The sequence below is a fragment of the Dendrobates tinctorius genome, unplaced genomic scaffold (genome assembly GCF_039654945.1).
Source record: "Dendrobates tinctorius isolate UK_male_01 unplaced genomic scaffold, ASM3965494v1 ptg000206l, whole genome shotgun sequence".
Classification (NCBI taxonomy): domain Eukaryota; kingdom Metazoa; phylum Chordata; class Amphibia; order Anura; family Dendrobatidae; genus Dendrobates; species Dendrobates tinctorius.
The window spans coordinates 2687273-2705489 of record NW_027361873.1 but is presented as its reverse complement, the minus strand read 5'-3'; the positions used below and the strand labels follow the sequence as shown (position 1 = coordinate 2705489).

The 18217-nt window shown below is 44.1% G+C and overlaps 1 protein-coding gene across 1 annotated transcript; it reads right to left on the bottom strand.

Moving 5' to 3' along the window:
- Nucleotides 1-2183: 2183 nt before the first annotated feature.
- Nucleotides 2184-11311, bottom strand: RASL10A (RAS like family 10 member A). Its single transcript, XM_073554094.1, has 4 exons — nt 11162-11311; nt 10359-10682; nt 8900-9021; nt 2184-6920 (listed from the first exon to the last, which is right to left on the bottom strand). Exons 2-4 carry the CDS (start codon nt 10578-10580, stop codon nt 6659-6661), a joined length of 606 nt encoding a protein of 201 aa, XP_073410195.1. The 5' UTR covers nt 10581-10682; nt 11162-11311; the 3' UTR covers nt 2184-6658.
- Nucleotides 11312-18217: the final 6906 nt, after the last annotated feature.

The following is an 18217-nucleotide window of genomic DNA, read 5'->3' as shown; positions in this document are numbered from 1 at the left end:
AGTTCCATCAGGTTGGATGGTGAACGTTGGTGGACAGCCATTTTCAGGTCTCTCCAGAGATGCTCAATTGGGTTTCGGTCAGGGCTCTGGATGGGCCAGTCAAGAATGGTCACAGAGTTGTTCTGAAGCCACTCCTTTGTTATTTTAGCTGTGTGCTTAAGGTCATTGTGTTGTTGGAAGGTGAACCTTTGGCCAAGTCTGAGGTCCACAGCACTCTGGAAGAGGTTTTCATCCAGGATATCTCCATACTTGGCTGCTGTCATGATCCAGGATGAGGTTTCGCTTTGGCCCATCCTGGTCAGGCTGGGGGTTAATTGTTCTGCCTCTCTCTGGCAGAGGGCGGCTATTTAATGCTCACTGGACCTAGGTCCGGTGTCAGTTATACTCCTACCCTCGGCTGAGTTAGTTGACCTCTTGTATACGTGTGCCTTGTGCCTGATAACTTGTTGCTTGTTTGGTTGTGATCCGGTTCTGTCCCTGTTACGAGTTCTGCCTGCCCCTCTTGTACCGCACCGCTCTCTCGTGTATGACTCTCTGCTTGTGACTTGACTGCTCTCTGTTCGTCCCTTTGGTACCGCACCGCCCTCTTTGGCTTTGTCTGACCTCCCGTCTGTTTATCCCTCCTGTACCTCATTTGCCCGTACTGTGTATGACCTCCGTTTTGCCCGACTCTGAGTTTTCTATCTTCTCTGAAAGCAGGACGCTAAGCCCCGCCCCCTTGCAGTCACATGATCGTAGGTCCTGTGCCGGCTTGCTAACCTTCAGCGTTCAGGTCCTGTGCATCTGTACTTTCTGGCTGTTCCTGTCCCCAGGGGTCCCTACAGTGCTGGTGAGTCCCTGCTCATTCATGTTTCCTTCAATTTCAACCAGTCATCCTTTTCCTGCACCTGAAAAACACCCCCACAGTATGATGCTGCCACCACCATGTTTCACTGTTGGGATTGTATTGGACAGCTGATGAGCAGTGCCTGGCTTTCTTCACACATACTGCTTAAAATTATCACCAAAAATGTTCTATCTTCATCTCATCAGACCAGAGAATCTTATTTCTCATAGTCTGGGAATCCTTCATGTGTTTTTTAGCAAACTATATGTGGGCTTTCATATGTCTGGCACTGAAGAGAGGCTTTCATTGGGCCACTCTGCCATAAAGAACCGACTGGTGGAGGGTTGCAGTGACAGTTGACTTTGTGGAACTTTCTCCCATCTCCCTACTGCATCTCTGGAGCTCAATCACAGTGATCTTGGGGTTCTTCTTTACCTCTCTTACCAAGGATCTTCTCCCACGATTGCTCAGTTTGGCTGGATGGCCAGGTCTAGGAAGACTTCTGGTGGTCCCAAAATTTTTATATTTAAGAATTATGGAGGCCGCTGTGCTCTAAGGAACCTTGAGTACTGCATAAATTCTTTTCTAACCTTGGTCAGATCTGTATCTTGTCATCAACGTGTGAAGAAAAAGCTAGTCGGCACTGCCAATGCTGCTGCCGGTTTAAGGCTGTCAAATCCATACTGCTGAACCCCGTGATCACGGGTGCTGGTGCAGAAAACACAATATATGTAGATCCACATTGAAGGAAAAAAGACCATAGCACTCACCGATCCAGGTGAAAAAGTCTGCTTTATTTAGCAATCCATATTAAAACTTCATGGCAAGGAGACTGGAGGGGGGAGTGTGCCCTTCACTCCCCCCTCTAGCCTCCCGGGCATGAAGATTTAATATGGACTGCTAAATAAAGCAGACTTTTTCACCTGGATCGGTGAGTGCTACGGTCTTTTTTCCTTCAATGCAGATCTGTTTCTTGCCACAACTCTGTCTCTGAGCTCCTTGGCCAGTTCCTTTGAGCTCATGATTCTCATTTGGTCTGACATGCACTGTGAGCTGTGAGGTCTTATATAGACAGCTGTGTGCCTTTACAGATCAAGTCCTATCAGTTTAATTAAACACAGCTGAACTCCAATGAAGGAGTAGGACCATCTCAAGGAGGATGACAAGGAAATGGACAGCATGTGACTTAAATATGAGTGTCGGAGTAAGGGGTCTGAATTCTTTCTGTACCCACTGTATATTCTATACGTTTAAATCTCTCTGGATCCATTAGACTGAATGGAACTATATACCTTTCTCTATGGGTCCATTAACATGAATTAAAAAAAGAGAAAAATAAACATTATATAACAAAGACTTGTTTTTATTATATATATTTATTACTTCAAATGCTGGTGACAAGAATAGTAGTGGAGAAAAATCAATACATACTGGTGAGCGATAACAAATTGCTCTGCATATATTAACCTCTCCTACCCCACCCCCATATCTGAGGTGAAAGTATACAGTCATGCTTAGAGAAAATGAGGTATGATACATACAATCCACACCCTTCCCACAAGAGTTTAAAGATAACACCTAAAATATGACAGTAATAAAATGGATGTGATAACACTGAAATCATGGAAGAGCCCTTTATTGCTGGGTGACATGACAGATGGAGAAGGAGACTTTTTTTTGCTTTCGGTGTGCAAAGGTCCTCCATTATCATAAGGTTTGGCAGGATAATATTTGTGTTTGACATGCTATAGATTCCTCATAGAACATAAGGCTGAGCGGAGGATTTCAGATTATTGCCACGTGTCAACATTGGCTTGCATGTAGCAAAGCTGCCTCAATAGAAATGTGGCCGTGTTAGCCAGTGCCAGCAATGACAGTCACATATTGTTCCACTATTCTAATCTAAACTCTGCGGCTATGGAGGGCGACCACTTCATGATAACCTCCACAAGTAAGAGATAAATAGTAGAAATCACTTTTATTATTTGGAGAACAGGGGAGATGTGCTCCCTGTAAAGTGCTTCTCCTTATTTAGTAAATTCCTCTAGACAAACTTCATGGCTATCGGTTGAGGAGCCTGTTTCCTTACATGTCCATCAGCTGCCCTTATTAAAAAAGAATGCTTCGCATGAGAAACCAACGCATACATAATATTTTTCTATGGAAACAGCTTACGGACATGTCAAGTTACATGTCCCTCCGTCAGCAGGGCCAGGAAAATCATCTGCGCCAATCTGTCAGTAACAAGATGTGAAAATTATCATAAAGTGGCCAACCCCTTTAAGCAATACCTTTATTGGCTGAGTGGATGAAAATGCCTGAGAAAAGAATTAAAGGTGTCCACAGTGACAGTTACCTGTCCCGAATCTGAACGCTTTTATGTAGGATAGCTTCATCTTTTAAGGTGTGTTCACACTGACTTCTAATCTGGCTTCCTTTTTGGAGCAGAAACTCTACAAAAAAAGCCACGAGTTCCAAAACCGCTTGTTCTGATTGGAGAGTTTATGCTCTGAAAACTCAGCATATGAAAAGTCAGCAAAAATGATAGCCAATTATCAGGTGAAAAGCCGTTTTACAGGACATGTGCTGTCTAGGACAATGGTATTTTGTGCCCACGGGGTGATCATTTTAACGATCAATCTATGCGCATCAAACGCATTGATCTAAATGCACGATCAAACCGATCACTAATCAGGTTATATCTTTAATGGCCACCATTGGCCGGTGTAAACACACCCTAAGGCTAAACTCAGATGTCTGAGGCTCACAATTCATGCATGGAGCGAGATACCTGGGCTGGCTGATGGTCTCTTGACCCAAACTCCGCATACGAGGAAGCTGGTGAATTCTGGTCAGGAGACCTACGACTGATCCGAACTCCCACCATGATTCTTGGACATCTGCATTCAACCTCAATTGTATTGAGGTCCTACATCTGGCCATACACAATAGATAGTTCTGATAAATTACAGCTATCTCCTTCAGTCTTGTAATAAATCTTGAAGCTTGGCTGAGTACTCATTTTTATTTTATTAGAGATAAGGCCACAAAGTGCTGGAAGACCAAGGTAGACAGGTGTTGGTTGGGCCACCACTATATTCAACGGGCCTGATTCATCAAAACTGGGGTGCATTACTGCCAGAATGTTACCCAAGTCAGGCACCTTAGCGTCGTAAATTACCCCGAATTCATAAGACGTGCTTGGTCCTAACCCTTCCTGTAGCTCCATGTATTTTTCTAAAAGTTAGAGGTGCCTCAGGAGTGGTGGAAAAGCGTCAAAAGTCACAATGTTTTTGCACAACTTTGAGTTGCACATCAATTTTGAGACATTTCAAGGTGTTTTACAGCAGAATTCTAGAGAAAATACTTTCTAAATCGGACCCATTTTTTCTGACTGATTCACCAAAATCGGTGAGTTCAGCAAACATTAATGTAATGTCTATGGCCAAGATAAGTGTTGTTGAATTTTTTTATTTCCTCAGTGAAAGGTATCGCTTAAAGGGTTTTCTGGAATATAGCATTGATAACTGCCTTTAACATTAAGAGAAATCTATCACCAGGTTTTTGTCATCTATCCTGAGAGCAGCATAATGTACAGTCATGGCCAAAAGTTTTGAGAATGACACAAATGTTATATTTTCACATGATCTGCTGCCCTCTGGTTTTTATGTGTGTTTGTCAGATGTTTTTATCACATAAAGAAATATAATTGCAATCATATTATGAGTAGCAAAAGGTTATATTGACAGTTAGAATGAGTTAATGCAGCAAGTCAATATTTGCAGTGTTGACCCTTCTTCAGGACCTCAGCAATTCTCCCTGGCATGCTCTCAATCAACTTCTGGATCAAATCCTGACTGATAGCAGTCCATTCTTGCAAAATCAATGCTTTTATTTTGTCTGAATTTGAAGGTTTTTGTTTGTCCACCCCTCTCTTGATGATTGACCACAAGTTCTCAATGGGATTAAGATTTGGGGAGTTTCCAGGCCATGGTCCCAAAATCTCTATGTTTTGTTCCCTGAGCCATTTAGTTATCACCTTTGCTTTATGGCAAGGTGCTCCATCATGTTGAAAAAGGCATTGTTGATCGCCAAACTGCTCTTGGAGGACATTCTGGTACCATTCTTTATTCATGGCTGTGTTTTTAGGCAGGACTGAGAGAGAGCCCATTCCCTTGGCTGAGAAGCCACCCCACACATGAATGGTTTCAGGATGCTTGACAGTTGGCATGAGACAAGACTGGTGGTAGCGCTCACCTGGTCTTCTCCGAATAAGCCGTTTTCCAGATGTCCCAAACAATCGAAAAGGGGATTTATGAGAAAAAATGACTTTACCACAGTCCTCAGCAGTCCACTCCCTGTACCTCTTGCAGAATATCAGTCTGTCCATGATGTTTTTTTCTGGAGAGAAGTGGCTTCTTTGCTGCCCTCCTTGGGACCAGGCCTTGCTCCAAGAGTCTCCGCCTCACAGTGCGTGCAGATGCACTCACACCTGCCTGCTGCCATTCCTGAGCAAGCTCTGCACTGCTGGTAGCCCGATCCCGCAGCTGAAACACTTTTAAGAGACGGTCCTGGCGCTTGCTGGTCTTTCTTGGGCGCCCTGGAGCCTTTTTGGCAACAAGGGAACCTCTCTCCTTGAAGTTCTTGATGATGCGATAGATTGTTGACTGAGGTGCAATCTTTCTAGCTGCGATACTCTTCCCTGTTAGGCCATTTTTGTGCAGTGCAATGATGACTGCACGTGTTTCTTTAGAGATAACCATGGTTAACAGAAGAGAAACAATGATGCCAAGCACCAGCCTCCTTTTAAAGTGTCCAGTGGTGTCATTCTTACTTAATCATGACAGATTGATCTCCAGCCCTGTCCTCATCAACACCCACACCTGTGTTAATGGAGCAATCACTGAAGCGATGTTAGCTGGTCCTTTTAAGGCAGGGCTGCAATGATGTTGAAATGTGTTTTGGGGGATAAAGTTCATTTTCTAGGCAAATATTGACTTTGCAAGTAATTGCTGTTAAGCTGATCACTCTTTATAACATTCTGGAGTATATGCAAATTGCCATTAGAAAAAATGAAGCAGTAGACTTTGTAAAAATTAATATTTGTGTCATTCTCAAAAATTTTGGCCATGACTGTAGACACAGAGACCTTGATTCCAGTGATGTGTCACTTACTAGGCTGCTTTGTGCAGGTTTGGTAAAATCACCGTTTTATCAGCAGGAGATTATCACTAGAGGACTAGTAAACCTGCCGCCATTAGTCCACCATATTATTTGTAATCCCACCCCAACACCACTGATTGGCAGCTTTCTGCCTATACACAGTGTACACAAAAATCTGTCAATCGGCAGTGTGGGTGGCGTTATACAGAGATCAGAATTTCAATTTTTTTCTTTGATCTGCAGCAGATAAAACAGTTTATCAGAATGACAGCAAGGAGCCCAGTAAGTAACACATCACTGGAATCAGGAACTTTGCCCCTACATCATGTTATACTCAGATGGGGAGCAAAATCCTGGTGACAGATTCCTTTAACCAACAGAAGGAAGGGGGTATGATCTTTTCCTGCAGTATCAGGCATACCAATGTCCATGTGAGTGTGGTTCTGCAGAAGGAGGCTGAGTGTGGTTGTGCTGGAGTACGGATACGACAACACTTGTATGGACATTGCTGTGCCAGAACTGCAGTGGGTAACCCATCAGGCAGTGATTGCTTTATCTTAACGACTACTTTCACAACAAGGTGATTCTGTATGTGAGGCCATCCGTGTGTATCGGCTTTGGTGACCTTGCATTACAGGTGGTGACTTCTTCCTATACCTTGCAGTGTTCTCACATTACACTGCACCGCTCTCTGTGAAGCGCCCCCTGCAGGCAGATGCTTGGTGTGTGGCTCCTGCTTCTTGTTGTGGTGCTGATGAGAAGCTCCTTGAAGAGTAACAGGATGTGCCAGTTGTTCTGGGCAGAACATTCCAAGTAGCCACATTTCCAACTCTTCTTTACCAGAATGGATAGAACATGGCGTGGTACAAAGCGATGCTTCTGCTGGTCTCTCTTGTTTCCAACCACTACAATAAGTGGAGGTTTGCTGGTGCTACAGAATTAGTGAAACATGAGGGTGAATGATATTTTCATACAATAGGAGATACAATATGCAGCATTTCTACCAAATACATTCTTTACCTCTTGAAGGACAAATCTCGTTAAAATGATCTTTTGCTATGTTCTAGAGACACTTGAGAGAAGACTGCATTGTTGAAGTCTGGGTTCACTAGCAATCACAAATGTCCAAAAGGAAAAATAGTTTTGGTACTGCTCAGAAATTACTGCTATGGCTCACTCACACGAGCGTATACATCAGGCGAGTGCTATTCGATGTTTTATCGGATAGCAATCGGACCAATGTTATTCTATCAGGCAGCGCTGATCAAATCAGATTACTCTCATCCATTCAAGTCTATGGGTACGTGGAAAACATTGTACTGCACTTGGATGACATCCAAGTGCAGTCTGATTTCCACGGACTCACACAAAGTAGAAGATGGAGAAATCTTTTTCTCCATCTTCTCCTCACCTGTGCAACAATTCTCCCTTCTCAGAGAATAGTCCCATAGTCCTTTTTACACTATAATTAAGTATTAAACAATAAATAACATGATTATTTAATAACTTTCATCTGTGTATAATAATCAGCATGGCTGCTCATGAGTATTTACTAAGGAACTAAGCCCTGTCCACTCATTGACAGGACCACGTACTTTACTTTAAATCACTGATGCTCGACTCTAACATTTATAAATCCCAGAGATAAAAATTCATGGAATAATGGTTTAAATAACCATAAAACTGTAAACTATTTTTTTTTACTATGTGCCTAAGAACTAACAAGTAGGTATTTGCTAACTGCCTGCCTGTTGTGCCCTACTCTGCCAGCACAGAGTGGTCCACAGACCGCTCGTGCCAGTGATTCAGTGACTTACGCTGATGTCACGTTGACAGAGCAGCGGCTTCTCTACCACTCTGCTCTGTTGCCCGAGCGTGGCTGCCAACATCATGGTGATTGACAGTTCGCTCCCTGCAGTTAGGCAGTCAATCAGTATGACGTCAGCAGTCACAAACTCCTTCTTAGAGCAGCCTGAAAGAAGAACTGCCTTGATGATGTGGAGCAGCTGAATCGCCGGCTGGAGTGGTCAGTCACCACTCTGAGCTAGCACCAGGTAGGACAGGATGGCAATCGCCTCTGTTATCAACTATCTGCCTGTTAGTTTTTAGACCCATAGTGAAAATATATAAATAGTCCTGGACAACCACTTTAAACTCTATTGTTACATTAAAAACAGAAAACACCATGAGACTGTATGTAGTACACAAATATGTCATTCACATCTTTTATCATTGGATGTCGCTAATTACTATTAATAAAATACAGCCAAAACCTCAGAAAAGCTCTCTTGGTCGTCCCTCGCCAATCACATGGAATTGACTAGTGTATAATCCGAGGAGGTACAATCTGCATTTAATAAACTCCGTGCTGGTCTTTTATTAATTATACCATTCTCTGAACAGTTTATATCCTATAATTATCCATGTCTTCATCTCAACGCGTTTCGCCTCCCCATAGAAAAACATATTATCGTATTATTCTCGCGCTTGAGAAAGGTTCATATGAGCCAAAACGTTGTCAGGCCATGTGGGCCGAATAAAGTCCACCTTACTTTTTTGGTAAATATTGGAGTGCTGCCATTCTTTTTTCTATCTATCTATCTATCTATCTATCTATCTATCTATCTATCTACACACACACACATTTGTCATTGGCAGAACTTGTCCTTTATGTTCATAACCAGATCTCCCACTTTTCACTGATGAGGGGCAGTACCCCGAAACACAGTGTCTGCAAATGGAGATTCTGGCTTGGCTTTTATCCTAAGTCATGTAACTAGGCTCGTTAAAGGGTCCACATTGACTTTTAGGATTGCTACCTCCAATAGGTGGCACTAGAGTTCTAGTCCTCTTCCTCTCTGAAGAGACAATTTGCATAATTATGATTTATAGTGAAATTCTGATTCTGACCTGTCAATGATTTGCTGCCTTAACTGCTTCACGTGGTGGAAACTCTCAGGGCTACAGATGTCAAAGACCAAAATGAAGACTCTGCTGTTCCGCAGACCACGAAATTGCGGATCCAACCACTCCTGGGAAAAAATAGGAAGGAAAAATAAATGTTAGAGCGAGAAGTATTTTGTTTTTCCATGTTAAGCTGTAGTGACATCCTGCTATTTATATTTCCATGCGCCATTAACATGCAGTCACAGTCAAATATTTCCACTGAGACCCTTCAGTTCTCCCACTGACAGGTTATTTAAGAACTAGCATATACATGTTGCTGGTTGTTTGTATAAAAGTGTCTTGATTGTGAACCATTTTGTGTTTTTGTCGTGTCATTGTTTTCTTGTTCCCTTTCAGCCTCATGCACACTAGCACACAAGAGTCTATGCTGTTCTGTATTGCTGAGCTATGTGGAATGATGTGTGCCTCCCTATGGAGTTCTGTATGACACCACATTGCCCTTTACAAGCATTGGATCTAGGGAGAGTACCTGCATAATATCCAGGTACTAATTTGTGATGATGATAATAATAAATGTAATTCTTAGTATGAAACTGGTGGTATGCAGAAGTAGAGTACAGCGCAGAGGCTAGACATAGATCAGTAATAAAGGCATACGCTTACCGTATGATTTCCAATTGAATACATCACACATTTGTCAGCACATTGTACAATTTTCAATACTTTGAAAGAAGTTCCAATTAAAAATCTCATAACCATGAAACGCAGAAAACCAGATCATTAATATCTGATATTTTTAATTAATTAAAAAAGACAACTATGACTAATTTACTACTAATACAAGTCTGCAGAAAAAAGGAAATAAATGATAGTGCGTAACCTATTACCAATATCAATGAATATACTCCAGTCGACATGAGGCTAAAGGTAAAGCTGTACATTAGAGGCATAAGCACACTCAGTTCACATCAGTCAGAAAACAATCAAGAACTACCGCATGACCAGGCACAGCAGTAATAGTACAGCACATGTAAAGGGCTAGCCAGGTATCTACAGGCGTTTCACATAGAACGCTTTGTCTGGGGTATTTTTTTTCCCTCTTTCGGTGGACTAAATTGAATTGTATTTTACTTTCCTTATAAGTTTTATTTAGTAAGAAATAAGATAAATATAGGCTTTAATGAATGTGCACGGTTCTAGTATTGCATGTTGATTTTTTTTTCTTTGTCATTCACTGAAGACAGATGTTACCAATGTAAATGTCTATAAATGTCTATTATGTGTGCTGCATACCAACAGAGCAGTAATAAAAACCATACAAGTCATAGGAAAAGAACATTATAGGAAATTATTACATAGCGCTAACGATGTTTGTAATTAAACAAAAAGGATAAAAAAATAAAAATGTCAAGAAATTGTCCCTGACAGTCACTGTATGGCGTATCAGTATAGCGGTTCTCACCTGTCCGGCAGAGCCTGGGTATCTGGGCAGGTTGGGTAAATCCAGGATTAGGAGCTCATACATCCTCTCGCTTAGAACAGCAGAGGCTCGGTATAATTGCCTGCTCTCTGTTGGAGTGTATTCCTCCTGAAACTCCTGGGCTACAAACTGTCGGATGATAGAGGTTTTTCCAACTCCAGGTGCCCCCAATACTGCCACCTGCACCGTCTGCACCATGGTCATACAAGCATGCCTGATCGCTCACTCACTTATACATGTCCATCAACGCCATGAGCCGCTATTACCTTAGCATCATGAAGATAAGTGGCATTCTCATCCTGAGATCTGTAAGGACAAAGTACAAAATGACCTTAAACTCACAAGTAATATCGTTGTAAAAAAAAAGAAAGAATTAGGATTGAGATATGATTCCATAAATTAAAAATACACATTACGGCATTATAAAAGGGCCACTAACCCTATGGTTTGCCTAGTATTACTTTGGTGTAGAGTTACAATCTATTGTTCCCTGTAAGTAGCCATGTCCGGCTTAAAAATACCGCATCGATAGATCACCAGTTTGCATGGACATTCCCTCTGACCTGGCGTGATAACAAAGCTTCCCTGAGCTTATGCTCCATATCTGATGAGAGCCAGCACTGGGCAGGTAAGCAGATAGTGTCACCATTCAAGGTCACCTTCAGGTGAATAAGGAGATGCTGCTGGTTCACTGTGGCATGAGATCAGCCATAGGCTATGCTCTCAGAGTCTTTGCATCCCCTTCTTCTCATGGATGTATGCTGGTCATTTAGGGAGAAGCTTACCCTTTGCGTCCACTTGCAGCAGAACCTCAGACGCAAGCATTAACCTTCAGCACCATGGACAGCGGCGGCGGTGCCTCCAGCCCCAGTGTCCTATGTACTGTACCTCTTCCCTCCCCCAATGCTTCATTACTGCTGAGAGCAGCATGATTCCTGGGATGTACTGCAGAATACAAATAGGCCCCCTCCCCTTTTACTAAACTGCGGCATCTTGTCTCATATCAGAAGAGGGGTTGCCATAGACCTGAGTCCATTAGTGCTGGACTACAAAAACTGGCTCCATCAACTTCTGAAAAAAAAATCTTAAAAGCTCTCACCACTTTGTTCTGAGCAGAAGCATGTAGTCCCCACCATATCATCATATCTCTAGCTGGCTTTCCTTTAGTATCTCACACCTTCGTGACCTTCGCTATTTGCACGGCTGCAATTACGACTGATTTGGCTTCAAACACCAAGAATATCAATGCCCATGCTCATAAATTTGGCATATTTCTGCTGGCTCTGCTTAATAAGAGAGCCATTCATTGTATTATCATTTAGACAACTGCTAGATTACTCAGCGCTCTAAATGACTAACCCCATTACTGCCTGGGGTTTTGAAGACAATTTTTGCACAATGCCCATATATATTCTGAAACGAAATACTCAGCATGCCATCCTATGGAGCTATAAAAAGTGCCTTTGTCATAATAATAGCCCATTCATGCTATATAGATAGCCCTGTGGTTATCACCTCAGCTTTGTTTGGGAAGAAAAATATGCAATAATGCGTGAATGAATGAGAAGTTTAGTAAAATCACAGCAAGTGGCTTTTATATCTGCGCTATGCCCAAATAAACCCATATCTCCTGCTCCAGTAGTAATAGTGCAGATCTCTTAACGATGGACACTGCAAGGCATTTGATGCTTTTGCCTTCCTTTTCATCAGCTGTCTTGCACATAAGGGTTAAATTAATGAATGCTAAGTGCTGTCTCTCAAAATGTATCTCAGGCACACACTGAGTCCATTAGTAAGATAGTAAAATAGAGAATATTATTCACGCTGGTTATGTCTAGCATAGATAGATAATGAGAATGTCTTTAATGTTATTTTAAATTTTTACAACCCCCCCATCACCTTCAGACTGTTTGGGACGTCAGGAAGAATTATTGTAAGGAGAAGAGAAGGTGAGCACTAGTATGAGTCCTGTGTCATGCCAACAGGAAAGCCTCCTGAGAACATTTGTGGGGTTGCCTTTTATCCAAAGTAGTGGGCTTAGGCTAGTTTCACACTAGCGCTTTTGAGCGCAGCGACGGCCTGCGCACGGCCACAGCTAAGCCCCGCCCCTGCCGCGCCTCCGCTGGTAGCTCCGCCTACCGGCGCATGACGCTGCATGCGCCCTGTGTCCCCTATCTTTATCACTGGGGGCGCAGGCCGTGCGTAGTATGCGTTTGGCGGTATGGTAGTTAAGCAGCGACAGTCCAAGTTATCCACAGCCAATGGACAACAATACAGTGAGCCAGAACAGTAGAGAGAAGATGTGGTGACTCATAACCCTGGCAGACACTTTTAGAGCTGGAGTCGGATGGAGTGAGGAACAGAAGGATGCTGAAGCTTTGCAGGAAGTGGTACAGACGGGTCGGATGCTTTTCCATAGGCAACCAAACCGGGTGGCGGATAATTTCAAGTCTGGGGTGAAACAGGGAGAAGGAATTGTCATCATGGCGAAGTTAGAAAGAAGCTGGGAAGCAGTCTAAGACAGTCCAATCCGGGCACGTGCCATATAGAAGCGTCAGCAAAGTAGGGAGAGCTGAGGAAGCAAGTAAAGATGAATGTGATCCTACGACGTGCCAACTGTGGATATATTGTGTGAAGTTATCAGTAAAGAAACCGTTCAAGTTACTATGGAGTGTGTCTCAGTTACTGGGGGTCACCTCCGAGAGGAGCCATCGCCACTTGGGAGGTGACCAGGGGGACCAGAAACTGGAGACAAAGGTACGCCAAACAGTGGATTGCAATTTTCTGTGAGGGAAGGCCGGGACACTGATGCTTTAGTGTCTCTGGCCACGACTATAGTCCTGGCCAACCCTTACACAAGGACCAGGGACTAAGGGTTCATGACTGGCAGCACAAGGACCAGAGACATTAGGTTCAGGACTGGCCACATAAGGACCATAGAATATGAGTTTTGAACAGTGACCACACTTGGACCAGGTGACCTTACAACTCACTAGTAGACCACCACACTACCTAATGATTCAGCGTTGCTTCGGCACCTCCCTCTTAACATTGGCTGGGAGCATTTTACTATGTGCGCTGTACCTTTAAGAGCAGGCAAGCGCGCGCACTAGGCCCATCAACGGGAAGTACAGTACACACAACACATGGATGCAGGGAGCATGCCGGGAACCATATCCAGGTATCAAAGTGGTGTACAGATGCTATCCAGCATGAAATACCTATGGGAACTACAGCCCCATACGAGTGATATTGTCAGTTTCAACCCCAAATGTATCAAAAAGTGAAGGATCTGCAGGCTCACATGCTACTGTTGGTGAAAACAGGGTGATATGAGAAAGCCATAGCCACTGGGCTGTGCCCATCATGTTTGTCCTGAAGAAGGGTAGGACTTTGAGGTTCCGTGTGGACTATTGTCACGCTTAGTGAGGGAGAAGCATGGTGCAGAACAACGGGGAGAGGGGGAAGCACAAACACTAGGAAAGGGGGGAATTGAGACCCCTAGGCAGATCTAACAACACCCTGTCTGTCCTAAATATCCCTATCTCTGCCTGAACCTAGTGATAGGCCCTGGATAGGCAAACAAGCTGCTAGCCTATTGCAGATTCAGTCTTCCCAGCCTGGTGCAGGGTTACAATTTTGTCTCTGGTGTCCTTCGACAGCTCTTTGGTCTTCACCATAGTGGAGTTTGGAGTGTGACTGTTTGAGGTTCTGGACAGGTGTCTTTTATACTGATAACAAGTTCAAACAGGTGCCATTACTACAGGTAATGAGTGGAAGACAGAGGAGCCTCTTGAAGAAGAAGTTACAGGTCTGTGAGAGCCAGAAACCTTGCATGTTTTTAGGTGACCAAATACTTATTAAATCTTGCCAAATCAGACAAGGTGATGTTCTGGATTTGTTTTCTCTTTTGACTCTCATAGTTGTGGTCTACCTATGATGTCAATTACAAGCCTCTCTCATCTTTTTAAGTGGGAGAACTTGCACTATTGGTGGCTGACTAAATACTTTTTTCCCCACTTTATATACACCCCCACATTTGAGGAGCATCTTGCTAAATGACATTATATACATATACTGTATACCCCACCACGTTTGAGGAGCATCTTGCTAGACTCGGGCAGGTGCTTGATCGGCTTCAAAAGCATGAGCCGAAGTTAAAGCTATCTCAGGAGAGGGGCTATAGCATAGGGATGATATCAGGTCTGCGTCTTTGATCATCTTTTGCACACCAAGAGGTGTTGAGCAGCAGTTGCTAATTTATAATTAAGCAGCTCCTACAATCCCTCTCTCCTGGCCTTGTATTGGGGTGTATAAATTTAGAATGATTCTAAGGGGAACACGCAAGTGAGGGGGTCACACACATTCAGCAAAGCATTGCATTAGCTAAGCATCCAGCAAAAGACAGTTACTCCATGACAGTTAGTCAGGACAGGAGTCAGGTAAACCACACTTTGCTGTCTTTTTAGCCATGTACTTTATTTCTATCCTCCTGTGTTCCCTTGCCATCCACATTCACCGCCCCATCCCTCCTCCATCACCACTCACACACATCAGCCCCTCTATACTTCCCTCTCCCATGTACAGCTCCCATGCACTTCTCACCTTCCTGGAAAAACCTCAGTCCATCTTGCCAAAACACATTGCACAAAAAAACAGCTAACATTTCAAAGAACTACTTACTCTTTATGTTCTTACTCCTACTGATTTCAGGGGACATCTCCCCCAACCCTGGTCCACCATCCCCCAACCCCAACCCCTACCCTACCCCATATCAAAACCATAATAATCTTATTAATATTACTTGCACCCCTTCATCTCCTTCTTTCAATTGTACCCTCTGGAATCCACAGTCTGTATGTAACAAGCTTCCTTTCCTGCACAACTACTTTCTGAACAACTCTGTGGATCTGTTGACCCTCACTGAAACCTGGATTCAGGATTCTGACACTGTCTCTCCTGCTGCCATCTCCCATGGTGGCTTACAATTCACCCATTCCCCAAGACCCACAAACAGACCTGGTGGTGGAGTCGGCATACTCCTGTCGCCACAATGCAATTTCCAGGTCATCTCCCCAGTTCCATCACTCTCATTCCCTTCTTTTGAGATCCACACCATCAGACTCTTCCGTCCCCTCTCCCTCAGAGTAGCGGTCATATACCGGCCCCCAGGCTCACCCACCCGCTTCCTTGACCACTTCTCAGCCTGGCTGCCGCACTTCATGTCCTCAGACCTACCAACCCTTATCCTGGGAGACTTCAACTTCCCCATTAACAGCCCCAATTCCACATCTGCATCCCAGCTTCTATCACTAACCACTTCTCTTGGCCTCTCACAGCTCTCAACCTCTGAGACACACAAAGACGGTAACACCCTTGACCTGGTCTTTGTCCGGCTTTGCTTAAACTCCTACCTAAATAACTCGCCGCTTCCCCTCTCTGACCACAACATTCTCTCCTTCACTCTCACAAATCCTCGCCCACCCCAGCACACTCCTACCTATCACACATTCAGAAATCTACAAGCCATTAACCATCAGACACTTTCTGACTCCCTACAATCTTCCCTGTCCCCAATCTCCTCTTTTTCCTCTCCTGATCTGGCTGTTCATCACTACAACAACACTCTTAGAATAACCCTTGACCAGGTAGCGCCCCTCACCATCAGAAGCTCCAAACACAGAGTAAAACAGCCCTGGCTCACATTGCAAACTCAATTTCTCCAGCGATGCTCTAGGAGTGCTGATCGCTGATGGAGAAAAACCCGCACACCAGAAGACTTCATCCACTTCAATTTATGTTAAGAACCTACAACTCTGCCCTTCACCTCGCCAAACAGACCTACTTCACCACCCTGATCTCCTCACTAGCCAACAACCCCAAGAAACTTTTTGACACCTTTCACTCCCTCCTCAGGTCAAAAGCACAAGCTCCTATCTCAGACATTTGTGCAGATGACCTGGCCTCCCATTTTATAGAGAAAATAGATAATATCCATCAGGAAATCCGCTCCCAACCACCAAATGCTGTGATTCCCATCCCTCTTTACATTTCCCCTGGCTCACTTTCCACATTTGATCCCATCACAGAAGAAGTCTCCAGACTCCTCTCTTCTTCTCGTCCGACTACATGCACTACCGACCCCATTCCCTCACATCTCCTCCAGTCTCTCTCTCCAGTCGTCACAACTCACCTAACTACAATCTTTAATCTCTCCCTCTCCTCAGGCATTTTCCCATCCTCCTTCAAACACTATCATTACTCCATTATTAAAGAAACCTGCTCTCAACCCATCCTGCACAAACAACTACAGACCAGTCTCCAATCTCCCCTTCATCTCTAAACTTTTGGAGCGCCTAGTCTACTCCCGTCTTACCCGCTATCTCTCCACTCACTCCCTCCTAGACCCTTCACAGTCTGGCTTCCGACCCCTACATTCGACTGAAACCGCACTCATCAAAGTTACCAATGACCTTCTGATAGCAAAATGTAACGGTGAACACTCTCTGCTCATTCTTCTCGACCTTTCTGTAGCTTTCGAGACTTTTGACCACCGTCTCCTACTCCATAGGCTCCAGTCACTAGGCATTAAGCACATTGTTCTCTCCTGGTTCTCTTTCTATCTCTCTGACTGCTGCTTCAGTGTTTTGTTCGCTGGCTCCACGTCATCTTCTCTTCCTCTCGCTGTCGGGGTACCTCAGGGCTCAGTCCTTGGCCCCCTTCTCTTCTCTCTCTACACAGCCCCAATTGGACAGACCATCAGCAGATTTGGCTTTCAGTACCATCTTTATGCTGATGACACACAACTATACACGTCATCCCCCGACCTTACCCCCGCTGTACTACAGAACGCCAGTGACTGTCTGTCCGCAGTCTCCAACATCATGTCCACTCTGTATCTGAAACTCAACATTTCCAAAACTGAACTTCTTCTGCTCCCGCCGTCTACTAACCTCCCTAAATCTGACATTTCCCTCTCCATGGGTGGCACCATAATAACAACCCGGCAGCAGGCACGCGGTCTGGGCATTATGTTTGACACCAATCTCTCCTTCACATCCCCTATGCAATCTCTTGCACGCTCTTGCCGCTTACACCTAAAGAACATCTCCAGAATTCGCCCTTTTCTCACCATGGAAACAAGAAAAAACCATCACTGTCATATTGATCCACTCCCGCCTGGACTACTGCAGCGATCTATTAATTGGCCTCCCCATTACTCGACTTTCCCCTCTCCAGTCCATACTTAATGCAGCAGCCAGGTTCATCCATCTGGCTAATCAGTACTCGGACACGTCCGCTCTTCACCAATTGTTACACTGGCCGCCCATTCATTATAGGATCCAATTCAAAGTACTTGTTCTCACCCACAAAGCTCTCCACAGTGTGGCACCCCCCCACATCTCCCTCATTTCTGTCTATCGGCCTAGCCGACCACTGAGCTCTGCAAAAGACTTTCGACTAACCTCTGCACTAATCTGCACCTCCCACTCCCGACTCCAAGACTTCTCCCACGCTGTGCCAATCCTCTGGAATGCTTTACCCCAAGAAATTAGGACTATCCACAATTTGCACAGTTTTAGGCACTCCCTCAAAATACATCTGTTCAGAGCAGCCTATCACGTTCACTAATCAAAGTCATTTTAAGTGTGTGCGTGTGTAGCTAATTCACTATCTCAATCTATCCCTCACTCCCTCAAGATGGCTGGACCATCATTGTAAATACATCATTGTAAATACACACCTGTACTTTGTATCTCCCCCACCTCATTGTAGATTGTAAGCTCTCACGAGCAGGGTAATCTTATTTTACTTTAATGATTGTATTGTTAACGTTGTTA